This window comes from Pseudonaja textilis, chromosome 2 (assembly GCF_049901715.1).
Source record: "Pseudonaja textilis isolate UNSWEBS1 chromosome 2, rPseTex1.2, whole genome shotgun sequence".
Lineage (NCBI taxonomy): Eukaryota > Metazoa > Chordata > Lepidosauria > Squamata > Elapidae > Pseudonaja > Pseudonaja textilis.
In genome coordinates this window covers 95,651,123-95,677,260 of record NC_141991.1, presented here as the reverse complement: position 1 = coordinate 95,677,260, position 26,138 = coordinate 95,651,123, and the positions used below count along the sequence as shown (strand labels likewise).

The 26,138-nt window shown below is 37.6% G+C and overlaps 1 protein-coding gene across 4 annotated transcripts in view; it reads right to left on the bottom strand.

The window, feature by feature from the left end:
- The window catches only part of GABRB2 (gamma-aminobutyric acid type A receptor subunit beta2), a 151,957-nt gene that overhangs the window by 29,600 nt on the left and 96,219 nt on the right, over positions 1-26,138 (bottom strand). For all 4 annotated transcript variants that reach the window (XM_087924578.1, XM_087924577.1, XM_026696328.2 and 1 more), the window contains 3 exons: positions 10,186-10,323; positions 4,508-4,660; positions 600-844 (listed from right to left, as the gene is read on the bottom strand). In XM_087924578.1, the coding sequence (XP_087780704.1) occupies positions 600-844; positions 4,508-4,660; positions 10,186-10,323 (536 nt within the window). The remainder of the gene's footprint in view (positions 1-599; positions 845-4,507; positions 4,661-10,185; positions 10,324-26,138) is intronic.

Genomic DNA, 26,138 nt, shown 5'->3' with positions numbered 1-26,138 from the left:
AAGAAATAAGTTAATTCTTATAAATTGCTTGTGTTTGTGTGTGTGTCTTATTTACCTACTGCAAATGGTTTTTTAATGTTGCTTTTACTACTGGTTATTATCTGTATTGTGTCTGTCTTAAAAACCATCCAAAGAACAATGTGATTAGATAGCATAAAATGATAAATGAATTTAAAAATATACATATTCATATGCAGGAATTGAGCACACACCAGAGGTGTGAAAAAAGGGAAAAAACAATTCTAACTAAACAAATGTTTGCCTTGTTTTTGTTTTTTTTAAAAATTAAACTTCAGCATGATTGCTTTGAAATGGGCTTATTTGACCTCTTATGTAATGAAAAACTGTAGATCAGTTTTCATTTATATTTTCATTAGACTGGACAATCCTCCAGCTATAAATAAGGGTACATTTTCATTGCATTGGAGCTTCTGATCATCTGGAAAACCCTATCTTAAACGCCAAGATGTTATTCTCTTATTCCTATGTGATTTGTTTGGCAGGCACTATTGCTTCTGAAAGGCCTGTTAGGAAGAAAATGAATTATCTAACATTGCAACTGGGAGAGGACACTCTATAAACTTCCCATTTCAATATACCTTGTTGACATCCATTCGTAATTTTTCATTGTTAGCACTGGCAGCTCTTTCTGCTGCTTTCTTCTGGTGCTGTGGTCCCTTCCCAAAAAAGATGTAGTTCACAAAGGCATACTCCAGAAGAGCCATGAATACAAAGACAAAGCAGCCCATCAGATACATGTCAATGGCTTTCACGTAGGGAATTTTGGGTAGTGTTTCTCGCAGATGGGTATTAATGGTTGTCATTGTCAGCACTGTTGTAATCCCTGTAAAACATCACAAAAACCCAATTTAGTATGCATTTATGTTTCCTCAGTTTATCTGTGTGTAGACATATATGTATTTTTCCTGTTAATGTGCAAAGGTCATTGTAGTATAGGGTGCAACTTGGGTGTATCCAGAAAATGAGAGAGGAGTAAAAAGAAGCTTCATTCCTACATTCCTTGAGCTTTCCTTGTTTGATTTTGTTATGGCAGTGCTGAGAAAATTTTAAGTATATTAATTATGCATACCAACATCAAGGAAATGCAGTAAAATTTTGGTTTAGTGGTTCAGTTACAATAAATGAATTTACTGCCAGTTAATAGAGTAATGCTTGGTAAACTGAGGTTGTGTCAATTAAATTGAAGTTTTACTGCAAATGACAGCATTTATATCAATTATGCACAAAAATGATGCAAATCTGGGATAAATTGAGCTCTGTTAAAGCACAAGGGAAGTTCCTTCTCTGATGATTTGTTAAACAGAGATATTACCACAGGCAGGATGGAGGCTGCTGTTTTCCATTTCATATTTTTTTACAGTTAAGATATTTTTATGTGTTGTTTTCTGGTTTGATATGTTTGGTTTGATTGTCAGAAAAAAATATCTTGCTTATAGTTTAGGAGTTTGAAATGGAACTCATGGATTCTTGCATTGAAGGAACAGTTGACAGTATGTTTAACATGTATTACATTAGAGTAATATTTCTTCTTATAAACTATTAAGGCATACACCACTGGCGGATTTGGATATATTGGAAGATGCAGAACAAAAAACAATTCTAATAAAATTCAAAGATTCACTACAAAATAAACAGAGAAATTTACACATATTATTTTTAAACTGCAAAACTGCAACATATATTAAAGCTGTGTAAAAAAATCAGAACTTTCTTGAAAAACAGTTTTGTTGGGAAGAGTCACTCCAATGTCTGAATTGTGTGCAATGATATGATTGCCATGCTTAGATTAGGATCTGGGAAACCCAACTCAGGACAAAATGAACCATGGTAGCACAGTGGTTAGATTGCAGTACTTCAGGCTACTTCTGCTGCCTGCCTGCAATTTAGCAGTTCAAATCTCACCAGGGTCAAAGTTGACTCAGCCTTCCATCCTTCCGAGGTGGGTAAAATGAGGACCCAAATTGTTGGGGCAATATACTGACTCTGTAAACCACTTAGAGAGGGCTGTACAGCACTGTAAAGTGGTATATAAGTCTAAGTGCTATTGCTAAGTGCTAAAGTACAGTGTTGATTTCAGGATTTTTGCTGTCTCTTAAATTATTTTGAACTGAAATTGAAGGATTACTGTGTGTATCATCTCATGGTCTTGAAACAGAAATAGAATCCATAAATAACAAACATTTTATTTATTTTTAAATTTATAAATGGTACCTTAATCCCAAAGAACCAGCAAGGTTAAATATTAAGTGTAGTAAAATATTCTAAAATTGAAATGCACACCAAGTGAAACAAAAAACAACATTAAATACAATTTAATTTAAAATATCTGGGCAAATAAGTAGCTGAAAAAAGTAAAAAATCCCTACAAAACAAAAGTCTGTGTATTCTGATCTGAGATATAATCTAGCTACATTTTATCTCACCAGAAAATAGAAGATAGCATTAAATATATGAATAGGTCAGACAAATATTTATTTATTGGTATAAGATATAAAATTTCTCTTCATCCCTATAGGGAGCATGTGTCTTCCTCAATCTCAGGTCCTCTGCCAGAGACCAAACCAGCTTTCAGATATTATATGGACAATGCATCCTAGATTGTACTGAATATAGTTCCCCTCAGTCCTGACAGATTCAAAATAACAGCAAGCATCTGTGAGATTTCTTGCCTGCATAACAAGGAATTGTTATTCATACATAACAAACCTGAAATAGCAACAGGACAATAATACCTAAGCATGTAACTCCTGGCAATTATTCTTTATAGGATTATTTTTGGCAAATTTTGTAACTTGTAGAATTTGAAACAGAAATTAGCAAAAAAAAAAAAAAAAAACTGAACCCTTGAACAGATAAACAGATAATCAGAGTTGGAAGGGACCTTGTAGGTCATCTTGTCCAACCCCCCATCCAAGCAGGAGAGCCTATACCATTTCTGACAAATGGTAGTCCAATCTCTTCTTGAAAGTCTCAAGTGATGATGCTCCCACAACTTCTGAGGACAAGCTATTCCATTGGTTGATCGTTCTCACTGTCAGAAAGTTTCTCCTTATTTACAGGTTAAATCTCTCCTTGTTCAGTTTCCATCCATTATTCCTTGTCTGGTCTACAGGTGCTTTAGAAAATAGCTTGACCTCTTCCTCTCTGTGGCATCCCCTCAAATACTGGAAGACTGCTATCATGTCTCCCCTGGTCCTTCTCTTCACTAGACTAGCCAAGCCCATTTCCTGCAACTGTTTGTTGTATGTTTTAGCCTCCAGTCCCCTAATCATCCTGGTTGCTCTTCCCTGTACTTTTTCTAGAGTCTCAACATCTTTTTTATAATGTGGGGACCAATATTGGATGCAGTACTCTAGGTGTGGTCTTACTAAGGCTTTATAGGGTGGTATTAGTACCTCACTTGATCTTGATTGTATCTCTCTGTTAATGCAATTTAGGATTGCGTTAGCTTTTTTGGCTGCTGCTGCATACTGCTGACTCATATTTAGCTGGGTGTCCACTAAGATTCCAGGATCCCTCTCACAGTTACTCTAACCTACTAGGTAGAGTATTGTTTTATGTTCATCTGATAATGACTGTAAGAAAAGGGCACTTGAATCTTACAGTTTTCTTAGGTAAGAAATTCTAGAAGCTACCTTCTATTGAATCGGAAGCTACCCTTCTACTGAATTAGCATATGGGTCTAATTCAGTATTGTTTCTCCTGATGAGCAGCAGAACCTCAGGTTTTGGATGGGTCAGAAGGCATATTTATTACATCTTCAATTCTCTTTTCAAACTATCTTTAACTCCCACACCATTCACAGCAGTTTTAAGATAGGGAGAGGTTGCCTTAAGATATAAGGCAAATAGACAAGACAGACAAGGGTTTAGGGTTGGAAGGAAAAGGAAGGGCAGATAGGCCAGTTCTTTAAGGCAGCATCTTATGTCTAATTCAGATCTGCTGATTTTGCTTGGCTAATTGATGGTTTTGAATAGGAGTCTTTTCAGCCTTATTACTTAGTCAGGTCTAGGGCTTTTTATCTGAAGTTGATGTTCCCTCCGTGAAATATGCAAGTTTCCTTTGTAATTTAAGTGATAAAATCACTCAAATGCAATAAGGAATCCAATAAAATTTTTCACAATATCAATAACATAATGCAATAGTGTAAAAGTGATCAGGATTAGAACAAAATGCGGTTTGTGTATTTTTGTGTATTTAATTTACAAGGGAACATATTTAATTTTTCAGCTGCAATATAATTAGTCAAACATGGAATCTTAAACTGAAGTTGCAATGAAACTGTGATAATGCTGCATCACACCAGAGTACATTTCATGTAGTCCAGATGAGCTCACATTTCATTTAACTACTTTAGATAACTTGGAACCAATTTACTTAAGTGCAAAGGCTGGCCAACAGGAAATTTTCCACTCATACAATCATGCAATCTAACTATGTTTGTATAGTTAACTTATTCAATGTGAATAAATAAAAAAATACCTACCTAAAGCCACCCTTGCAGCTGACGCATCATAATTAATCCAGAATGATACCCAAGACAGAATAGTGATCAGAATGGAAGGCATGTAAGTCTGCAGAATGAAATAGCCAATGTTTCTCTTAAGTTTAAAACATAGGGACAACCTGGGATAGTAACCTAGAATAAAAACAAAAGGTTTTCAAATGCTGTTTAAAAATCAGTATCATGTAAACAGACAATTCCAGACTATTGTGACTATTGAGATGAAAATGTCATTAATTTAAGAAAGGAACAAAGAACCTATGCATCTTAACTTATACCTAAAGAACTTTTCAAAAGGCAACAAACAGATGCAGTGAATTTGCACCTTGAGGGTGCGTCAGTACATTGCCTGCTTATTCAAATGGGTGAGATGTGGCAACAGTGCTTAGTCATAGCTTTCATAGAACACTTTTTAATAATAAAGAAAAAGTGGACTACTATCTGTAGTGTTATTTATTTGGTCACATGTGTAATCAGCACTCGCTATGCTTATGCTATTTTTACAGGCTAAGATTCTTAACCTTAAAATACTTTGGTAGCTGAAAGCCTTGACTGGCCAAGAAGTGTATCAGAAGTCAATCTCTATGGGTTATTCTGTTGATAACTATAGAATATGGAAAATAGTGACTTGGTGTGTAAAAGAGGTAGTGAGAAAGAACATGAATTTCCAAAGGAAAGGATGAAAAATTTAAGTTGTATATTTGTAAAATTAAAAGTATGGGGAAGGATTAGTAGATCTGAAAGAAATGGTGTCATGCCATGGACTAGATTAAATGCACGCATGTGGGAAAGTGAAGGCAAGAGTTTAAGTATGAATAAAAGGGTAGAATATACATTTTAGAAGCTATTTTGACATCCAAATTGTTACAAAATGTCTATGAGGAATAGGAATCCATAGGTTGGTGATACTTTCATGTTAAACTATAGTGAATAGTGAACAGTGAACAACGAGGATGATCATTGAAATTTAATTAATTTTAGTGAAAGTTTGAGAGAACTGGTGAAGGTCTCAAGGATAATAACTTGCCTCCAGAAGTTGTAAATGCTCCAACACTGAAAATTTTAAGAAGAGGTTGAATAAACATTTGTCTGAAATGGTATAGGGTTTTCTGCCAAAGCAGTGGGTTGGACTAGAAGATCTCCAAGGTGCCTTCCAACTCTGTTATTCTATTCTATTCTATTCTATTCTATTCTATTCTATTCTATTCTATTCTATTCTATTCTATTCTATTCTATTCAGAGGTTCTCAGTGTGAACAGGATTATTATTTTAGTAAATTTATTAAGGAAAAAATTGACATTTAAAGAAGAGCAGGAAATTTTCATGAAAGTAGAATAACTGCATGAAAACCAAAGACAGGTCCAGTTGGAAATTAAATTAAATTTTCTAACAGAATGGATATTAAGTGGAAGTGACTGAAAACTGAAAAAAAATTATGCTGCCTAATGCCATAGAAGTGTATGGAGTTATGAGAAAAGATATACTAAAAAGAAAAATTGACTGGTGGAATGATGAAGTGTTGTAAATGCAAAAAAAAAAAGTTAAAGTAAGATTGTTGCTAAAATGAATATGACAGAAAAGAATTGTATAATATCTGCATAAAGAAAAAAAGAGATTTACAAGGAATATAGATAAAGAGAGCAAAGACTGAAAGAGGCAGAGAAAATGCAGGTAATGTAGGAGATGATCAGGCTGAGCCTAAGCGTCAAACACATAATCTCCTACAAGTAAATTCTGACTGGACAAAATTGTGAGAGGTTGGGGAGAAGAGGGGCAAATTTATCTGGCAAAAGAAAAAAGCAAGAGTAAAATATAAACTAATCAGGATAGTAGAAGCAAGGGAGGACTGACTCTCCCAGACTTTGAGTTATACTATCAGGCTGCAGTTAGTACTTGGATTAAAGATTGGATTAACCTGATAGACAAAAGAATACTGACAATAGAAGACTTCAATTTACAGTTGGGCTTGCACATGTTTCTTTGGGATGAGAAAAACGGATGTCACAATTATTTTCAAAGACACTAGATAAGAAATGCCTTGTTACATGTATGGGAAAAACATCAAAAGAAACCACTATGCAAACATACCTCTCTGACTATCTCCAGTGGAGGCACTAATATATCCCAATGCTATGGATTTGAATAAAACAATAAAAAATAAGGAACTTATAATGGATAAAGGTGACCTAAAAATACAGACACAACTAAAAACACAAGGAACTGAAATAGGGTGGTGGCCTTATGTTCAAATTCAAACAAGATATAAAAAAGATAAGGAACAATTTGGATTTTTTAATACTGTTCAGAAATTAGATAAAATATTACAAGGATGTAAACAAAAGATGATTACTAAAACGTATGATTGCTTATTGGAATTTAAAATGGAAGAGGAAACGGTTAAGGAGAATATGATAACATGGGCCAAAAATTTTGGCTGCAGTATTGATCTAGAACAATGGGAACGAATATGGCAAATTAATTATAAATTAATTTTGTCAGTCCCCTACAAGGAAAATATCTATAAAATGTTTTATCGTTGGCACCTTCCACCAACGAGACTAGCTAGAATGTTTCCTAACCTGTCTGCTAAATGTTGGAAGTGGAACCATAGCCAGGGAACGTATTTTCACATGTGGTGGACGTGTCCCCAAGCATGAAAGTACTGGCTCAAGATCCAGCATGGCTAGAAGAGTTGACAGAACAAAAGATTAAGTTTAAACAAGAGACTTCCTTACTGGGAATGTCAGAACCGACATGGGACAAGAAGCATCAGCATCTAATACTACACATTATAACAGCTGCAAGGATAGCTTTTGCCCAAAATTGGAAATTGACAACGGTACCCACAGATTTGACAGTAATCAATAAAATTCACCAATGCACAGAAATGATTAGATTAACCATGCTATTAAAAAATAAGGAATATGGAATATATGGCCAATATAGAGTACAAGAACTCAAATAAAAATTTTGAAAGAATAATGTGGTTGTATGCTCGGCAATCAGTTTGCAGATCACATATTTGTTCTTCAACAGTCTTTCTCCCTCTTTCCCTCCTTTCTCCCCACCCCCCCTCTCTCACACACATTCATGTATCTTTTAACACCTTTCCCTGGCTTTGCCAGTCCTTCTCCTACAAAAATGTAGTTTATTTTATACTAGACAACCTATGACTGGTTGTGTTATCCTTTGAGAGGTATTTCCTTACTTAAACAGAGAAACAGAATGACAATGCTGAGCAAAAAAGCAGTGGGAATAGGAATGACTTCTGACTTCCTGCTGGCTTCTCCATTGATTTTTCTTGTGGGAAGCTTATGGGGAGGTTGGGAAGCATGTGAAATCTACCTCCCTCCCTTCCAATGAATGTATACTTCTGTATACAGGTGATGCCATGTCATTGGTTCAAATCCCAATGATTTGCAGTAAATGTAATTTAGATTGTATAAAGCAACAAGGAATGCAGATTTGAAAATTAAGTCAAGAATCTAGGCCTGCTGAATGAATGTGCATAGAAAACAAAAGAAATAAAGAGCAAATAAATACACTGAGATGGTTTGGTCACATAAGAGAGTGAATGACAATCTATTTGTAAAACAGATACAGTATATGAAGGAAAAGTGAATGGTTAAGAAGAAAGGGAAGACAAAGGAAGCTATGGCTGTATGAAGTTAGGGGGGAACCTTAAAAAAATGTGAAATTTGAAGAACAAAAGACAATAATTTATTTGGTTTATTATTTTTAATTCTATTTCTGCACTTGATTTAACAAGTGACTTGACTTACCTTGAGAGGGGGGTAAGTAGCATGACACAATTGTCTGTACCACACACAGACACATGCACACAAACACACACTACTAATACATGAATAACATGCACAACAACCATAGTTCAACACAGCTGCAATAAGGATATGCCAGAAATATGTCCCATTCACATTCCTATGTACTCTGGAGTATTTTTCAGTATCAAATCTAAAACACTGCACAGTTATAATAAACAGACTCTGCATAGTCATATGAAAAAGCAAAGAAATCTGTAGGAAAATATAAAAAGGCATGGCAAGTGAAAACACAGAAATTGTATCTCATAAATTTCCAGATCTAAACTTCCCTCAAGAGTCCAATTCAGGTCTCAAATGGAGTTTCTAATCCTGCTACTTCCAAAGCTTTGCACTCTGTTTTAAGAACAAACCAAAGGCTGTATTCTACAGATTTGCAATATATAAAAATAATAATTATGATCTGGTTTGATTGGCAATCTGTAAAGTTATTTCTCAATTATACATTATGTAGTAATTTCTTGTTCTGCCCAGGACTGCTTAACAAAATAAATAAATAAATAAATAATCTAACTCAACTAGATTTAATGTCTGAATAATAGAATAGAGGGCAGCTAATGACTACTTTATAGGGAGCCATTAAAGAGTGGAAAGCGATAGTATATTTTACAATAATGAAAATGCCTGGATAAAGTTGATGGTTTTTCTACTTAGCTTTGAGAGGAGAGTACCTCTAGAAGACAGAAAATAGTTTATTAGCTTGGACCGTTAACTGTTCTTTAGAAAGTGCTGAATAAGGCATATAAAGTTATTTTCTGTGGCTCTGCAACACTATGTATCTAATTCCAAGAAACTCTTCAGAACTCTAAAGATGTGAACCAAGCATCATTCACAACATTTTAAAGCATCTGCATCTTTTGTCTCAACCGCATAGTTGCCGTCTGTAGCTGTCCTGGAAAAAGTCACTGTCACTTTAAAGAGTTGCCAATAAGTACTAGGTCCTTTCCCTGGCACATCTTTATATAACTATTGATTAACTTCAGGATGTACTATTTACACAAGGCAACCCTATGCACATTTATTCAGAAATAAATCCGTTGGTTCAGTAAAATTAATTTGTGGGTAAACTTGCAGAGAATTGAAACTTCAGTCTGCTTCCTACTTCATAGCTATATTCAGAGAACAAATGCTATTGTCCATATTGGGTAGAAGCTATGGAAATTTCAATCCATAACAAATGGATGTAATGTAATAGTACACCAATTAATATGTCCAGAGTTAGTTGAAAGCCCAAATTACTTTGTAAACCATGCAGTTCACCAGGGATGGGATTCAAATTTTTTAACAACTGGTTCTGTGGGAATGGCTTAGTTGGTGGGCATGGCTTGGTGGTCATGTTATTGGCTGGGTGTGGCCAACTCAATATCACTCACATTGAGGCATGCATCTCCTCGCCTGGCCTCTCAAGACTGTGGGGATGCTGCAACAGTTGTAAGTGTGAAAAATGGTCATAAGTCACTTTGTTCAGTGACATTGTAAGTTTGAATGGTCACTACACACAAGCAAAGTACCAGCAAAGGAGGGGGAAAAACTCCAGAGAAGTTCCTGAGACAGGAAATCTAGTCCTGCCAAGAATGTAATAAGGGTTAATGGAGAGGCAGTTTCTGTTCATGTTTCCTTCCTGCCTTCCTTACAGGATTAGTCCAGTAATTTCTTCTAACAACCGGTTCTCCAAACTGCTTAGAATGTTAACAACCTGTTCTAGTGAATAGGTGCGAACTGGTAGAATCCCATCCCTGCAGTTCACCATTGGGTGATATTAAAACAGTTTAAACAGCTTTACATTGGAGAAGCTTTCTCTTTCTCAATATCCTCACAAACCTGTTGAGAATTTAGCCTTCTTGGTGATAAGTTGGTAATCCACTATAGAGAACTGTGGCAGTTCAATCTTTGTCACTCCTGTAACTGCATTATCACCCCCGCGCCAGTAAAATTGAATATCATCAATTGTGTAGCCATCTGTAAAAAAAAAGAAGCAGCAAAGATTCAGGATAAAGTTCTTTCACACCACTATAACCGTAATAAGACTAAAGTGGTCATTTTATTTGGAACCTTGTAAATATTTACAAAACAAAAGCCCTCTAATGTACATATCCCACATATTTTTCAGTCATGCTTAATTTAAGTATCAGGCAACTGTAAGGTTGAATCCACTTAACGATATAAATTAGAAGAAAGCTGGTAGAAACAAGGAAGTATGCTTCCTCTGTTGTGGCAGGAAATATCCATAACTCCTTGCTTTAGGATATCTGTTTACTCTCATGACTGGTTGTATTTTTCTTGAGGTAGGAGAGCCAGGCATCTTATTTTGCACAGCACAGTTCTATTTTTGAAAGGCTGTCAAAGGAGCTCCCTGTAAGAAGACCTCCTGTACGTCAAGGATTTCTTAGTTCAAGTCAGTATAAATTAAAGGTAAAGAACCATAAGGAGGAAAAATACAGGTTACTCTGCCCACAACTTGGAGTTTGATTCTAATGACTTGAGGTTGGCTCAGCCTTACATCCTTCTGAGGTTGGTAAAATGAGGACTCAGTTTGTTGGGGGCAATATCTGACTATGTAAACCAAAGAGTGCTGTAAAGCACTATGGGGCTGTATATATTGCAAGTTTAAGTCCTATTGTTATGCCCTGTTACTGATTAATCAGCAGATATAAAGCTGACTTCGTTTTTCGGCAATGTTAAATTATCCTCCACTCAACCTTAAAGCACATTAATATTTTGCCAATCTTTTCATCGGGAATATAGTTTTTCTACATCATCCTGTGCAGTTTTTATTGTCTTTTCAATTGCTTTATCGCTCATCAGACAATAGGAACAGAACTGGGAATATGAGGAACAGAACTGGGAATTCAGAATTGGGAATATGAATAGGAACAGAATTGGGAATATGAATAGTCCCACTTGTGACTGTATGACTGTAACTTTGTAGCTTGTATCCTTACAATCTATATTGACTATTCCCTAGTATGATTTGATTGCTTATTGTACCCTATGACTATTATTAAGTGTTGTACCTTATGATTCTTGACTCTTGATGAATGTATCTTTTCTTTGATGCATACTGAGAGCATTTGTACCAAGACAAATTCCTTGTGTGTCCAATCACACTTGGCCAATAAATAATTCTATTCTATTCTATTCTATTCTATTCTATTCTATTCTATTCTATTCTATTCTATTCTATTCTATTCTATAAAAATGGTTAAAATTCTGAACTAAATAAATACATAGATTCAAATATTAATTTACCATCTGCAATGATTATGTAGAAAGTGGGCCAATCTTCCAGGGAAAAAAAGAAGACAAGATTAAAGGAAAGCTAATGTGAGGAGGATCAGTCTGGGAATGCTAAGTGGAGGGGTTGAAAGTAACCACCACTATCTGCATTTTGCTAAATGAATATTTTGTACTAGGCCATGTCCACCGTGATAACTGTTTTATGAGGGGACCTGTACTTTGTAGCTTAATCTCCTTTTTAATTTTTGCTTTGGCAGATGATCACAGATGGAAAAACTGATAGGCCATGTTGCCCCGCATGTTGCCATGGCAACATGAAATAGTGCTTTAGGTCTGCTAGCCATGAATGCTTGTCATCCTTCTCCAAGCTGATACATTAGGCTGCATTTTACAATTCTTCGCCAGAATGGATGTTGGTAATGTTGTTTAGGGGGATGAAAGGAAGGGACCACATTGGCAGGAAGACCATACCTTTAAATTTAGAATGATGTTTTCAAGCAGAACAAAAATTCTTCTCAAAAGAGGTAGGCAGAATCTCACAAAACAACGATGGAAGTAGAGAAATGTTTATGACAGGTATGCAGGACTGGAAATGAGATATTTCCTATAGCTTCTCTATAAATGAGAACTGACATTTACCTCTTGAAGTCTTTTTTTTAATTCCAAGAATGTGCCACATATCTCATTACTGCTTTAGATATGATCACTACCAGTAATAATACAATACTTCACTCAATTAAACTGAGCTAGCCCTATGATTTACTGCATTCGATCCTTATGATGAGTGAAAGGACTTCAGCTTCTGAAAAGCAGCTTCTCACACAATTTGGTTGGTACACCATCAAAAATACAGTGAATAAGCTGAGAACACAATAAGTGACATTCAAGATTTTGTGAACATCTGATGCATCCTTCTCCAGTTAGGAAACACACAGGAGAGATATGAGTCATGCATTCAGCAGCTGTCAGCCCCAAAGGAAAGTGTTTAAATTGAAGTATTTATATTGTTACATAAACATATTATTTAATCTCTCATGCCATCTAAAAAACAAGCTTAAAAAGTAATAATAAGCATACTCATTTTTTTAGAAATACATGATTCTTCAGATCTCTGTTATGTAGGTAAACAAAACAAAAACAAAGCATTATATTCTGCATAAATAGCTCTTTAGCAGCAATTTAATGCTATTTAACTAGTTTTAATTCTCTTATTAACTGTTACTGACTTGATTTTATACTGATGATTCCTTAGTTCAGTGTTTTATATTTTATGTTTGTTTTCATTCTTGATTTGGACATTTTTGAGACATAACCTCTATTTCTGAAGGACTCCTGCTCTCATGCTTTAGCCACTGCCACTTTGCTGTGCCAAACTAGCCCAGTTAGAGTTTATTTTGTCTCTAGTGCTGTCCCTTAAATGGGTGGAAACAGAACCACTGCTCTCTGGCCATCCTTCTAGCAAGCTACTGAAAGAGGGGTCCTTGGTGCTTCTCTGAGCTTGTTTGTTTTCTTACAGACATTTCATATTGCGTTCTGAGAGGACTTGAGCAGAAGTTTTCACTCCAGTCCATGTTTCCAGCAAGAGCACGGACCATTCCTATTGGCTGATGTCATTTGGTAGCTGACTATAAAATGGAGCTGTCAAATGGTGTCAGCTGTTGCCCGCCAGCTGGCTGCCCTGTTACTGCGGCACTTGCGGCAACCCTTTATTGTTAAAATAAAGTTTAAGCTGAAGTTGCTTCTGCATTGCCTCTGTCATTCTGCCGCTCACACTACACTGGCGACAAGGGCGGGATATGTCTAAGAGGCAACTGAGCATAATTGCTGAGCGAGAGTCACTTAAAAAGAGCCCAAGCCACTACCAAGCTGAATGTCACTTTAAGAGCTGTTACTATTTGTGAGTGCGAATTTCAATTCTCCTCAGAAGAACCTGGCACTGCCTGAGATGTCTTCAACCCCTGTGTTCCCATCTTTCAGACCGACAGTAGAGACATGGGAATCTTACATAAATTGATTCGACTGCTTCCTAGACGCTATCGACTTCACTTATATTTCTTCCCACAGGAAAAAATCATACTTTTAAAGTTTTTGCGGAGCCACAGTGTTTGACACTGCTACTGCATTGCTGGCACCGCGATCAATTAAAACTGTTCCATGGGAGGAATTGCAGGAAATCCTATGTAACCATTATTCTCCTAAGCCCTCTCGTATTGCCAGGCATCATGCTTTTAGGAGACGGACCCAGGCTGAAGAAGAGATCTACTAAGGAGGGGATATATGGCAGCTTTAGGAACAGCTGCCTTACACTGTGGGTTTAGAGATTATCTTGAGGACATGTTATTAGATCAGCTAGTCTGTGGAGTCATGCACTTAAGGTTACAAAGGCACCTACTGGCCAAAGGAGATTTAACCCTTAAAATAGCAATAGAGGAATCCCAAGCTGCATAACTGTCAGCACTGTCAGCAGCAGAGATTCAGGGAAACCCTGTAAGCCAGAACAGCTCAGCCATTCATTATGATGAAGCCTCTACTGAGGAAGGCTCTGACGAAACTAGTGATGTAAATCGCCTCAGGCAGCCCATAACTAGTCAGATGGGAAACAGGTCTGTTCCCAATCAACTTCCACAATCTCAGCCCATCTGTCTAAGCTGTGGAGGAAATCACCTCAGGGCATTCTGCAAGTTCAGGAATGCCATTTGACTAAAATGCCAGAGAAAGGGTCATTTAGCCAGGATCTGTCAGGCAGGAAAGACTTTTGCCCAGCCACAGCAACCTCAGACAACTCAGCATTTTCAAAAACAAATTGAAGACTGTTTCGCCTGTTCCAAGCTAAACCAACAGATGAAGGCTCTAACAAAATCAGTGTTATTGTTTCTTTAGAAGGAAAGCCTTGTAAGATAGAAGTAGACACTGGCTCAGCACTCTCCATTATCTCGTGGAGCACCTTGAAACGACTATTTCCCTGGATGGCAAAGAAGAGGCTTCAAGACTGCAACCTAACCCTACATGACTACCAAGACAGAACCATCCCAGTCATCAGAAAAGGCAAGTTTTTCATTCATTTTCAAAATTTTAAGGGTCACTTGCCTTTGGTTGTAGTGGATGGTGCCCTCCCAAGCGTGTTCAGGTTAGACTGGTTCCCTGTACTTGGCCTTCATATAGGAGGAATCCACTCTATTGCCAATTCAGAGGTGGATGCCTTGTTTAAGGATTATGCTGATGTATTCAGCGATGGCCTAGGCTGTTATGTGGGAACCCCAATATCCTTCAATTTGGACCTTCTAGCAGTCCCAATCAGTTTGAAGCCTCAAAGAGTGCCATTTGCAATCTGCCCTAAGCTGGACAAGGAACTGGATAAATTAATTAACCAGGGAATATTGGAGCTTGTGGACTTTTCAAAATGGGAAACACCCATAGTGACACCCCTAAAAAAAGATGGCATCTTGAGGATTTGCACAGACTATAAATGTTCCATAAACAAATATTTGCATATTAGCGCATATCCAGTCCCAGTTATCCAGCACCTGCTGCATTCTTTTGAGCCAGGAACCATTTTCGCTAAACTAGACATGTCCCAAGCTTATCAACAGCTCCCTGTTGATGACACAGCCACTGAACTACAAACTATTGTAACTCACAGGGGCACTTTCAAGTGTAGGCACCTCCAGTTCAGAGTCAGTGTGGCTCCAGGAATTTTTCAGTCATTAATGTAGAAGCTGCTTCAAGGATTACCTGGTGTAATACCTTATTTCAATGACATTTTAATATCTGCCTCTGACAAGCCTCAGTTATTCCAAAGAGTCTGAGGTGTCCTCGAGTGTTTCAGGAAGGCAGGCTTCAAATTGAAGAAAGAGAAGTGCACTATAGCCACATCACAGGTTGAATTTCTGAGCTACAAAGTTGATGCCTCTGGCATTCACCCAATTGAATCTAAAGTATGAGCAATTCACAATGCGCCCACTCCAACTAATAAGACTGAACTCCAGTCTTTCTTGGGATTCCTTAACTTTTACATTTCATTTTTGCCCCATAAGTCTTCCATTGCTGAACCTCTGCATGGGCTCCTGGACAAACAATACTCATGGTATTGGGGATCTAAGGAAGCCTATGCTTTTAAAGCAGTCAAATCATTGCTTACGTCTGATGCTGTTCTGATTCAATTCAACAAAAATCTTCCTTTAGTCTTAGTTGCAGACCCTTCACCTTTTGGAATAGGAGCCATTTTAAATCACAGACTGCCCAATGGTTCTGAGGTACCCATTGCCTTTTTCTCCAGAACATTATCTCCAGCAGAATGCAACTACAGTCAAATTGACAAGGAAGCTTTGGCTGCAGTTGCTTCAGTCAAAAAGTTTCATGAGTTTCTCTATGGGCAACCGCTTTGAGTTAATTACAGACCATAAACCCTTTTTGGGTCTTCTATTCAGCAACAGACAAACGCCTCAGATTTTGTCTCCAAGAATGACCTGATGGACAGTATTTCTGGCTGCCTATTCTTATACGCTGACACATCAAGCAGGCAACCGCCTCAGCCATGCAGATGCTCTCAGTCACTGTCCCCTTCCTACTCCAGTGGCGGATCCTGCACTAAGCAATGCTGTGTTCCTGATCAACAACCTCAAACTTCCCATCACCGCTTCTGATATCGCTGCCCACTCTGCCAAGGACAAGGTAATTTCCCAAATCCTTGACTAGGTGGGAAGGCAGTGGCCTAAAGCCTCTTATTTACCGGAATTCTTGCCTTTTAAAATTTGTCAGCAAGAATTGTCTTCTTTGCAAGGCTGCTTGCTCTGGGGAACCAGGGTAGTTATTCCTCACCAGTTACAGAGCCCAGTCTTGGAAGTTCTTCATGAGGGTCATCCTGGCATTGTCAGGATGAAGGCTTTAGCTCGCAGTTATGTTTGGTGGCCTGGCATGGATGCTCAGATTACCAGCTGGGTAAATGCTTGCCAGCCATGCCAGGTCACCAGACCATCTCCAACTGCAGCCACCCCAGGAAGATGGGAAGATTCAGGGGCCCCATGGTCCAGGCTGCATATTGATTTGGCTGGCCCTATCCATGGGCAAACATTCCTACTGGTGGTTGACTCCTTTTCAAAATGGGTAGAGCTAGCCTTAATACCACCACAACTTCAGAAGCTATAACTAAGGCCCTGCTGCAAATGTTTGCTACCCATGGCCTTCCTGACACCATTGTGTCTGATAATGGCCTCCAGTTCACATCCTGTGAATTCGAGTTTTTTCTGGCTAATCAAGGAATCAGGCACGCCCTAACAGCCACAGTAATGGTCTGGCTGAGAGAGCAGTCAGATCTGCCAAAGATGCCCTGGAGAGGCTTGGGCCCGCGAATTGGCACTCCAGACTTGCTAAGTACCTGCTAATCCAGCACACGACCCCCTGTGTTACCACAAATAGGTCCCCAGCTGAATTCCTTATGGGTTGCCGTTTGAGGACCACCTTAGATAGACTCCATTCAAATTACGCCCCGGTCACAGCTTTGGGCTCCCATGGCCAGGCTAGGAGTTTTGCTGAAGATGACCAGGTTTATGCCAGGAACTATGCAGGACACCCTTTATGGCTGCCAGGTTGAATTTTGGCAGTAACCGGCCCTAAGTCATATAGGGTCCACTTGCAAGACAGTCACATTTGGCACCATCATGTTGACCAATTAAGGGGGCATTGGAGTACTTCTGCAGGTGGCCCTCCAGATGTCTTTGATGCTCCCAGACAACCGGCACCCAAAGAAAACCACCGTGAACCCGACAGCGATGCAAGCCTATCTGGACAGTCAACGATTCCACACCCCAAGCCTTCTGAAGCTGATATGACTGCTCCATTGTCACCGGAGAATTTTTGCCAAGTAGAGGAGTCCCATTCTGTGGCAGTACCATCAGAGCTGAGAAGATCTCGCCAACTGTGCAAGCGCCTGAGTTATTTGAAGGACTACACATGTTCCATTCAGGGAGAAAGGAGTATTGCATTCTGAGAGGACTTGAGCAGAAGTTTTCACTCCGGTCCACGTTTCTAGCAAGAGCGCGGACCGTTCCTATTGGCTGATGCCATTTGACAGCTGACTATAAAAGGGAGCTGCGAAATGGCGTCAGCTGTTGCCCACCAGCTGGCTGGCCTGTTAGCGTGGCAGTCGTGGCAACCCTTTATTGTTAAAATAAAGTTTAAGCTGAAGTTTCTTCTGCGTTGCCTTTGTCATTCCATCGTTCACACTACATTTCATTACCCAAACTAGGTAACATCAACAGCACTGATGAAAAGTCTACAAGCTCAGGAAGGATCAAGAACCCCTTATTCAACCCTGAGCTACAAATGTTCTCCTTTATTGGAAGTCACTGAATTTCAGGTGCTGTTTGTCAGCTGAACCAAAAGCATCTGATGCTGGACTCTAATAAACCTCAATTGTTCTCTGCTTCCAGAAAGAAAAAGCCTCAATCTGCCACCACTCTTCCCATTTGTCATCTGGATAAATTTAAACATGGTTCTGCTCTTCACCACTGTTTCCCCTGTCTCTCCCATTGGCTAAAACTGTTTCCAAAATACTGCTGGCAGCCTGCCACCCTGGCAGTGACCATATCTGAAACAACACCACAACATATTAGATTCTTTAAAAAAATGAATATAGCACATTCATCCCAGCACCATGACAAAAATAGAAAAAAGGAGAATAGCAACAAATAACACTTTACAGCACTCTCTGAGTGGTTTACAATGTCAGTATATTGTCCCCACACAACAATCTGGGTCCTCATTTTACCAAACTTGGAGGATGGAAAGCTGAGTCAACCTTGAGCCAATCAGGATCAAACTCCTGGCAGTGGACAGAGTTAGCCTGTAATATTACATTCATACTCACTGTCCCACCATGGCTCCTGTACATTTTAGTACTGCCAGAGGCATGAAAGCCAACTTTTTCTCAGCACAAGCCAGTTTTACAGGATTGTTGTTGTGGGAAAAATAGGAGGTGGAAGAAGTATTAGATACATTCACCACTTTACTTATTTATGTATCAAACTTCTAGAGGGGCTCTACTTATAAAGTAATAAGTAAAGTTTTTAGTCAGGAAATAAAGACAGATGACTGTATGATTTACTTTGACATTTTAGTGAATTTTGCCATTTTAGTTAGAAATAAATCACTGGCAATTTTCGTTCATATTACAACTTGTTCCCTTTATGTACTTTAATTCTCCCTCACTTCTATGCTTATTCTAAACCACACATTTAGAAAATATACTAGAAATCAGGTGACTGACAGTTCTGGTCCTGTGTCAGCTTTGTGATGAGCCAGTCTCTCTTAGCTCAAGGAAAGAAGTAATGGCAGATCACTTCTTCAAATCTTGGGAAAAAAAAACCCTAAAGGAAATAGTCCATGCAGTCACCAGAAATCAACAGCAACTTAAAGGCATGCACATATAAATTCCTAGGAACAGCCATTATGTATGAACTAGAAGAATTTGATATATATATAAGTATTATTAATTTAGTTGACAAGCTTACCTTCTGAAGTTCAAATATCACTATGCACATATAAAGTTGGATTTCATATTTCAAAGGAAAACAAATATGCACAATATTTTTATAAAGTTAAATACTCTTATATCCAATGGATGTTTATTGTATTCAGGCAGAGTTAAAAAAACAAAAGGAAACCAGCCTTCTACCAGCTACTTACTAAACAATAAAAAGACTGCAATGTATTGCAATCCCATGTTTTTCTTATTAGAGCATTTCATGTGTTGTTTGCTGCCACTGTAATTGGGCATTATACTGGTAAATTGGGCTGACTAGAGTTTTCTAGCTTTTTTGTCCACCTGCACATCTGGCTGTTACACAGCAATTCATTCTTCTGCAAAATACGAACATTGTGCAAGGTAAAACATGTGATACAATACGGCCAAAGGAAAATATAACTAATTTTCATGACCTAGTTTGAATTATAAGAACAGGAGAAATTCAGAGATGTTTGTAGTTGCTTAAGTAGCCGTTTGTAATTTTACCTTTACCAGTCTCAACACATTCTCTCTTAGTATTGTTTTTTGTGATTAAAATGTAAGGTCCCTAATCCAGATATATTGCAGAAACATGATCTTCATCAAGAAACTACAGCATTTTTCATTACACATCATTTTCCCAATTTGGAATATGAAAATTGTAATATTTTTTCTTGTAGACCTTGCAAAAAGTTCAACACTCAAGGAAAGAAGTAATGGCCAGAAGGGTTCAATATAAAAATGTTACATATTATTATTCATTGCATTTCCAAAAGGATTTCCTCATTTGACCTCACTATGGCAAATGTAAAGTAGTTTAGGACTGCAGCAATTTCTGAATATATAATCAATGTGAGAACTCATATATGTGACTGCATCAAAACCAATTGGGGCAAACAGTATCTCTTCCTTTAGCACACATAACGAAAACAAAGAAACAGATAATTATTTTACACCTATTTTACTCACTGGGCTATTTGCATAAATAACATTTTACTTTTGTGTGATAAAACACAATGGACTTAAGATTAAAAAAAAAACCCACTGATGCAGAAAGGTTCTAATATATATTTTTTCCAAACACAAGGGACAAGGAGAAAGAAGGATTAATTTCCCCTTTCCTTTTACATGATATTCTTATTCAAGAGAGCTTTGAATCAGTCTTGACTCCTGTCAAAAGTCCCTGAAATTTTCTTGACAAGTTTTATGGAAGTGGTTTGCCCTTGTGTTTTTCTTAGGGATGTGAGAGAGGGACTGACCCAAAGTTACCCTACTCAATTAATACCTAAGGCATAACTAGAATTCATGGTCTCCTAGTTTCAATCTGGTACTTAAACCACTATACCCATCTGGTTCTTATTCTGTACTTATGCCAGAATAAAGAAAACCTTAAAAATTCTGCAGCTGTGTTTTTAATTAATTTGAATGTGAAAGAACAATTGTTAAACTCTGTAAAAAGAATATTAAAACGACCAGAAATTAATTAATTAATTTATTTATTTATTTATTTATTTATTTATGTCAATTGCTTGCAAGATAATAGATATAAGTAAAAGCATAATTATGAATACATGGATACATATAAGAAAATAAAAGAAACAATAGGACAGGGACAGTAGGCATGTTGGTGCACCGATGCATGCCACCTACAGACCTCTTAGGAAAGGGGTGAGGTCAATAGTAGACAGTCTAAGGTTAAAGTTTTGGGGGTTTGGGGAAGAAACCACAGAGTCAGGTAGAGTATTCCAGCCATTGACCACCCTGTTGCTGAAGTCGTATTTCCTGCAATCAAGTTTGGTGAGATTAACCTTTGAGTTTGTATCTGTTGTTTGCTCTTGTGTTGTTATGGTTGGAGCTGAAGTATTCATTGACAGGTAGGACATTGCAATGTATGATTTTATATAGTATACTTACGAAGGCAACATAGTTCTAGGTTTTCTAGGTCTAGAATTTTGACTCTGGTGGCATAAGGTATTCTGCAACGAGTAGAGGAGTAGAGAACTCTTCTTGTGAAATATTTCTGGATTTTCTCAACTGTGTTAATATCAGATATGTAATGTGGGTTCCAGACTGATGATCTAGCAAATGTTTTGTATGTTCTAGTTATTAGTGTAATAATACCAGAGAAAAATCTACGTAAGATTAGGTTAACAACTCTTAACGCTTTTTTGGCTATGTAGTTACAGTGGGCTCTAGCACTTAGGTCACTAGAGATGAGTACTCCAAGATCCTTGACAGAGTTTGGATCATCAACAAGGTCTTGACTATTCAGCCTGTATTTTATTTTCTGATTTATTGCCAATGAGTAGGACAGAGAATTTATTTGTTGAGATTTGAAGTTGCCATTTGTTTGACTACTCCGATACATTGTTGAGGTCTTTTGAAGGGTAGCAGTATTGTCTGTGGTGTTGAATAGCTTTACATCATCAGTGAAGAGAATGCAGTTGCTCTTGATATGATCACAGAGGTAATTTGTGAAGAGTATGAAAAGAGTTGGTCCTAGAACATTGCCTTGAGGGACAGCACTGTTGACAGGTACAGAATTTGATAGGATGTTTCCAATTTTGACCATTTGTTGTCTGTTTGACAGGAATGCTTCTATCCAGTTATGCAGGTGTCCAGAGATACCGTAAGATTTTAGTTTTAGGAGTAGTTTGTCATGTACCACTGAATCAAAGGCTTTACAGAAGTCTATGTAGATTGCGTCTATTGCTTTGCCCTGATTGAGTTGTGTAGTCCATATGTTTTTTCAGTGTAAGAGTTGCAGATTACATGATAGTATTTTTCCTGAAACCAAATTGTTTATTAGAGAGTAGGTTGTTTGTTTCTAAGTGGAGGATGATGGATTGGTTAATAATTGATTCCATGACTTTACAGGTGATGCAGCATAAAGAGATTGGTCTGTAATTTTCAACTAGGCTGGGGTTTCCCTTTTTGAAGATGGGGATGACCATGGCTTGTGACCATAGTTTTGGCAAGGAGCTGATCCTGAAAGATCGTTCAGAGATTATAGCAGTGGATAGCTTTTTTAAGAAGTAAGCACATATTCCATCTGGTCCAATAGATAGCGATGGTTTTAGGTTGCGTAGTGCTTTTTCAACATTGTCTTCTGTAAAATCAATATGTATTAGATTATTGTAGTTGTCTGTGGTTCGACTAGGAAATACTGTTTACAAATACTGAGCCAAAGAATGTATTAAAGATGTTGGCTTTAATGGTGTTGTCACCGCAGTCTTTACCATTAGGTCCTATCAGGGGTGGGATGGACCTTGAGTCTTTTAGTTTGTTGTTTACAACATTGTAGAAAGCGTGGGTGGAATTGGTGCGTAGAAGGTTTTCTTCTTGTTTAATGTGATAATTGGTGCATTCAGTTTTTATCTGGTGGCATTAATTTTTGTATCAGCTTTTGAAGTTGGCAACATGACCAGATTTGTTTTTCCACCAAAGTGATCTCTTTTTGGATTGAAGCTTCCTTATTGTTATGGCTAATTTGTTTGTTCTGGTTTGGGGAGTTGTTAATGGTACATATAGTTTGATGACTCTTTTGACTTCAAGTAAAAATATGTTGTATTGGTCTTCTACAGTATTGCATCCAGAGAATAGAAATTGCCAATCAAGGGATGAGAGATCATTGTTTATAAGATCATAGTTGCCTTTTTTAAGTTATAGTGGGGATTCCATCGTTGTGATGATTTTTGTGTGGATGTATGTTGAGACAAAAGTCAATCATGTTGTGGTCATTGTTGCAAAAGGGGTCTTTAATTTGTATTATGTAAATTGAATTCAAACTATTGCAGAAGATGAGATTGAGGCAATTGTTAAGTCTATTGTTGGTTACTAATTGTTCTAGTCCCAGATTTGTTACTGCATTGTAGAAGGTTTTATGTGTGGGTTCAGTTGTACATATGTTAAGGGTCCAGTTAATATGTGGTAGATTGAAGTCACCAAGAAAGATAAAAGTATGTGGGCAGGATGTTGCTCATGTTAGTAGTGAATTTAGCTTGTCTGCATGTTTGATGTCATAATCAGAGGCTCTGTAACATAGTAAGAATCGAAATGTGATATTTAAAGACAGTTCACAGACAACGGTCTCAGGAATAGCAAGCTCCAGGGTAACTTGGATGTTTTTTTAGATGTAGGGACTTTTTATAGCAGATAGCAACACCACCTCCTCTACGGATTTCACGATCTGATCAGTAAACATGATAATCTCTTACTGTGGTAATGGAGTCAGGGAGAGATGCGTTGAGCCATGTTTCATAGACAAATATAATGTCGAATTTAGCCGTATTTAGTAAGAGGAGAAATTCAGGTATTTTATTTACAAGGCTTCTTGCATCGAGTAGCTTGCATTTAAGGCCAGTTGTGGTTGGAATAGAGGTAGTTAGAGGCGTGCGTGGCTAGTTTTGAGTGATGTTGGATTGGATGGGGTGGGGTTGGATGCGGAGTTGTGGGTTGCGTGACTTTCTTTTGATGAAATCAGCTCTGTAGTCTTTTTCTCCATTGTCTAGATGGTAGCCATGACTGCAAAATTATCTGGTGTTTTGGATCAGAAAATTAAGCAAAGAAATTACCAATATTAATGACTATTCTTTTTTTAAAACCTGTTTTCTTCAAATCAGGTAACAGCACATGATGTAGCCTAATGCAGGCTCTCAACATTTGTAAGTGAGGAAGGCAAATTTTCCAGCCATACCATCTGGAAGGCCTGAAGCAAAAATGTAATTATGTCCCACTGAGCATTCTTTAAAGCTCTGTGAATACAGGTGCATAGGCTTGCCAGGATGCATAATTGTGTGTAGCTCTGTTAGCATCCATTAGAAGAGCTACATTTCTACTTCAAACATAAGCAATAAGGATGGAGTTCCACATTGAATTCTCACTATGGTTCAGTACAGTTTTTAAAAGTTTAAAGAGTTCTTGTGCATATACCAAAATTTCTGGCTGTTGAATTTTCCCTATGAACTTTTATCACACACTATTATATTCTGCCTGATATAGCTCATTCCATCTAGAAAATTATTATAGTTTTTGCCACATGTTAAATATTGTGACAACTGGCCTGAGAAAAACTGACATTAACTCTCCATCCCTCTGTGTACAAAATAAATTCCAAAGCAAAATGCTCTGGCTGAAAAAAAAAAAAATGGAATAAAATAACTATAATTCATTGTGCTAATGAATTGCACTAAAAAATTACAATGGAATGTACACAATTCCAAACTTTAAAAAAAAATTTTTAGAGCATCATATAATAGTATATAATATTAACATAACCAGTAATTTTTTATGAGCCAGTTTGGTGCAATTGTAATAAAAAGGACCAGTTTTTCGGCCTTCAAAGGCTGCAGAGGCTTCCATTGAGTGCCCGGGAGGGCAAAAACGGCTTCTCCCAGGCTCCAGAGGCCTTCCAGAGGCTGAATATGGGCACTTCCGCTATTTCCGGAAGGCCTGATTTTGGCCTCCTCAAGCCTCTGGGAGGCCGAAACCAGCCTGAATGGGCTGAAAATCAGCTGGGAGGTGCGCGCATGCCCACATGAATGGCTCTGTGTGCCACCTGTGGCACGTGTGCCATAGGTTCGTCATCACGGCCCCAAATCATTTCAGACTAGTGGCTATCCACGTCAGCCTTTTCTTTAAAACCTTCAGTGATGAAGAAATGACAAATCACTTCTGAAAAACCTTGCCAAGCAAACTGCAGGATTTCATTCAGGCAGTTGCCAGGAGTCAAGATTGACTTGAAGACCCACACATAGAAAAACAACCCCCCCCAAACCCAAACAACTCCCCACAAACTTTACTAACTTAAGATTTTTGTACAAGTACCTTGATATTAACCCTCCCCATTTTTAGCTGCTCAAGCAGCCTAATGTCACAGTGAATTAAAACAATGAAAACAATTGAAAAGTTTCTGGCAACTTTAACAAGATTGGCAGTGGAAGTGCATCAGTACTGTACTTAGCTTAATTATCACAAATCCAAGATGCAAGAAAAAAAATACAAAATGGCTAAAACCTGAAATCAGTACTTGCAGTAATGGGGTCAAATCTTGTTGCTAAAACAAAAGATAATACAAAATGAATGTGGAGTTCCCAAATGTTCTCTCTGAATCAGTATAAGCAAATGTAAAGACATACAGATGGAGGTTGGGTGGAAATCAACTTCACAGCTGCCAATGACAAATTAAAAAGGATTCTAGGATTTGGTGGACAGCAGGATGTCATACATTTTTTTCACTGAATAAAAAGAAACTGGGATAAGTGAATATTTAAAGGTTTGGGTATGTAATCCAATCTCTTGATCTTTCAGGCGGCTGCAGGAGGGTATCTGGCAATGTCACCAGACCACTACCAAACTAGTTTTTTTCCCAATTTCTTCCTTCCTCTTTGCTTTTATTCTTGGATTTAAAAGGTAGAACTGAGAGCACATCTCTGGACCAATTTCTAAATTTCATTCCTCAAATGTTTAAGTAATGTTATTAAAACTTCAAAAATAGCTGAATTTGCATTGCAAATTTAGGCAATATTTTGAAACAGCTGAAGTGGAGAGATTTTAGGATAGAAATGGGAACAATTTTGCTTGTTTTGAATATGAGTCTGGAATGCTAGGGTGACAGTTACCTACTTAAAAATTGTCAGTAAGCAAACATAAGTAAACACATCAAAATAATTTTCTCATATAATCATTTCCTTGCCTTTGATGTTCTGTTCTGCTCAACCTTTCTGTGCATTATTACATGAGAGTATGTTGCTATTATGCACAGGTCCTTTCTTCTGTTGACCAAATATTTTGCCAGACACCTCTAATCTCAGTGTGACAAAACAAAAGGCAAAGGTACCTCTAGATCCTGTGTGATGGAATTGTATTTTGTAAGTGGCTTTTTAACTCTGTTAGATCGATATATTATCTAGATTTCTGTCAATTGTATGTAAAAAAGCATAACATAATATCACCTCCTAGACTGGAAAAACATTCAAAACATCTATCAAAACATTCATAAAAAAACCCTACATAATACTTTCATATTCCTACATGC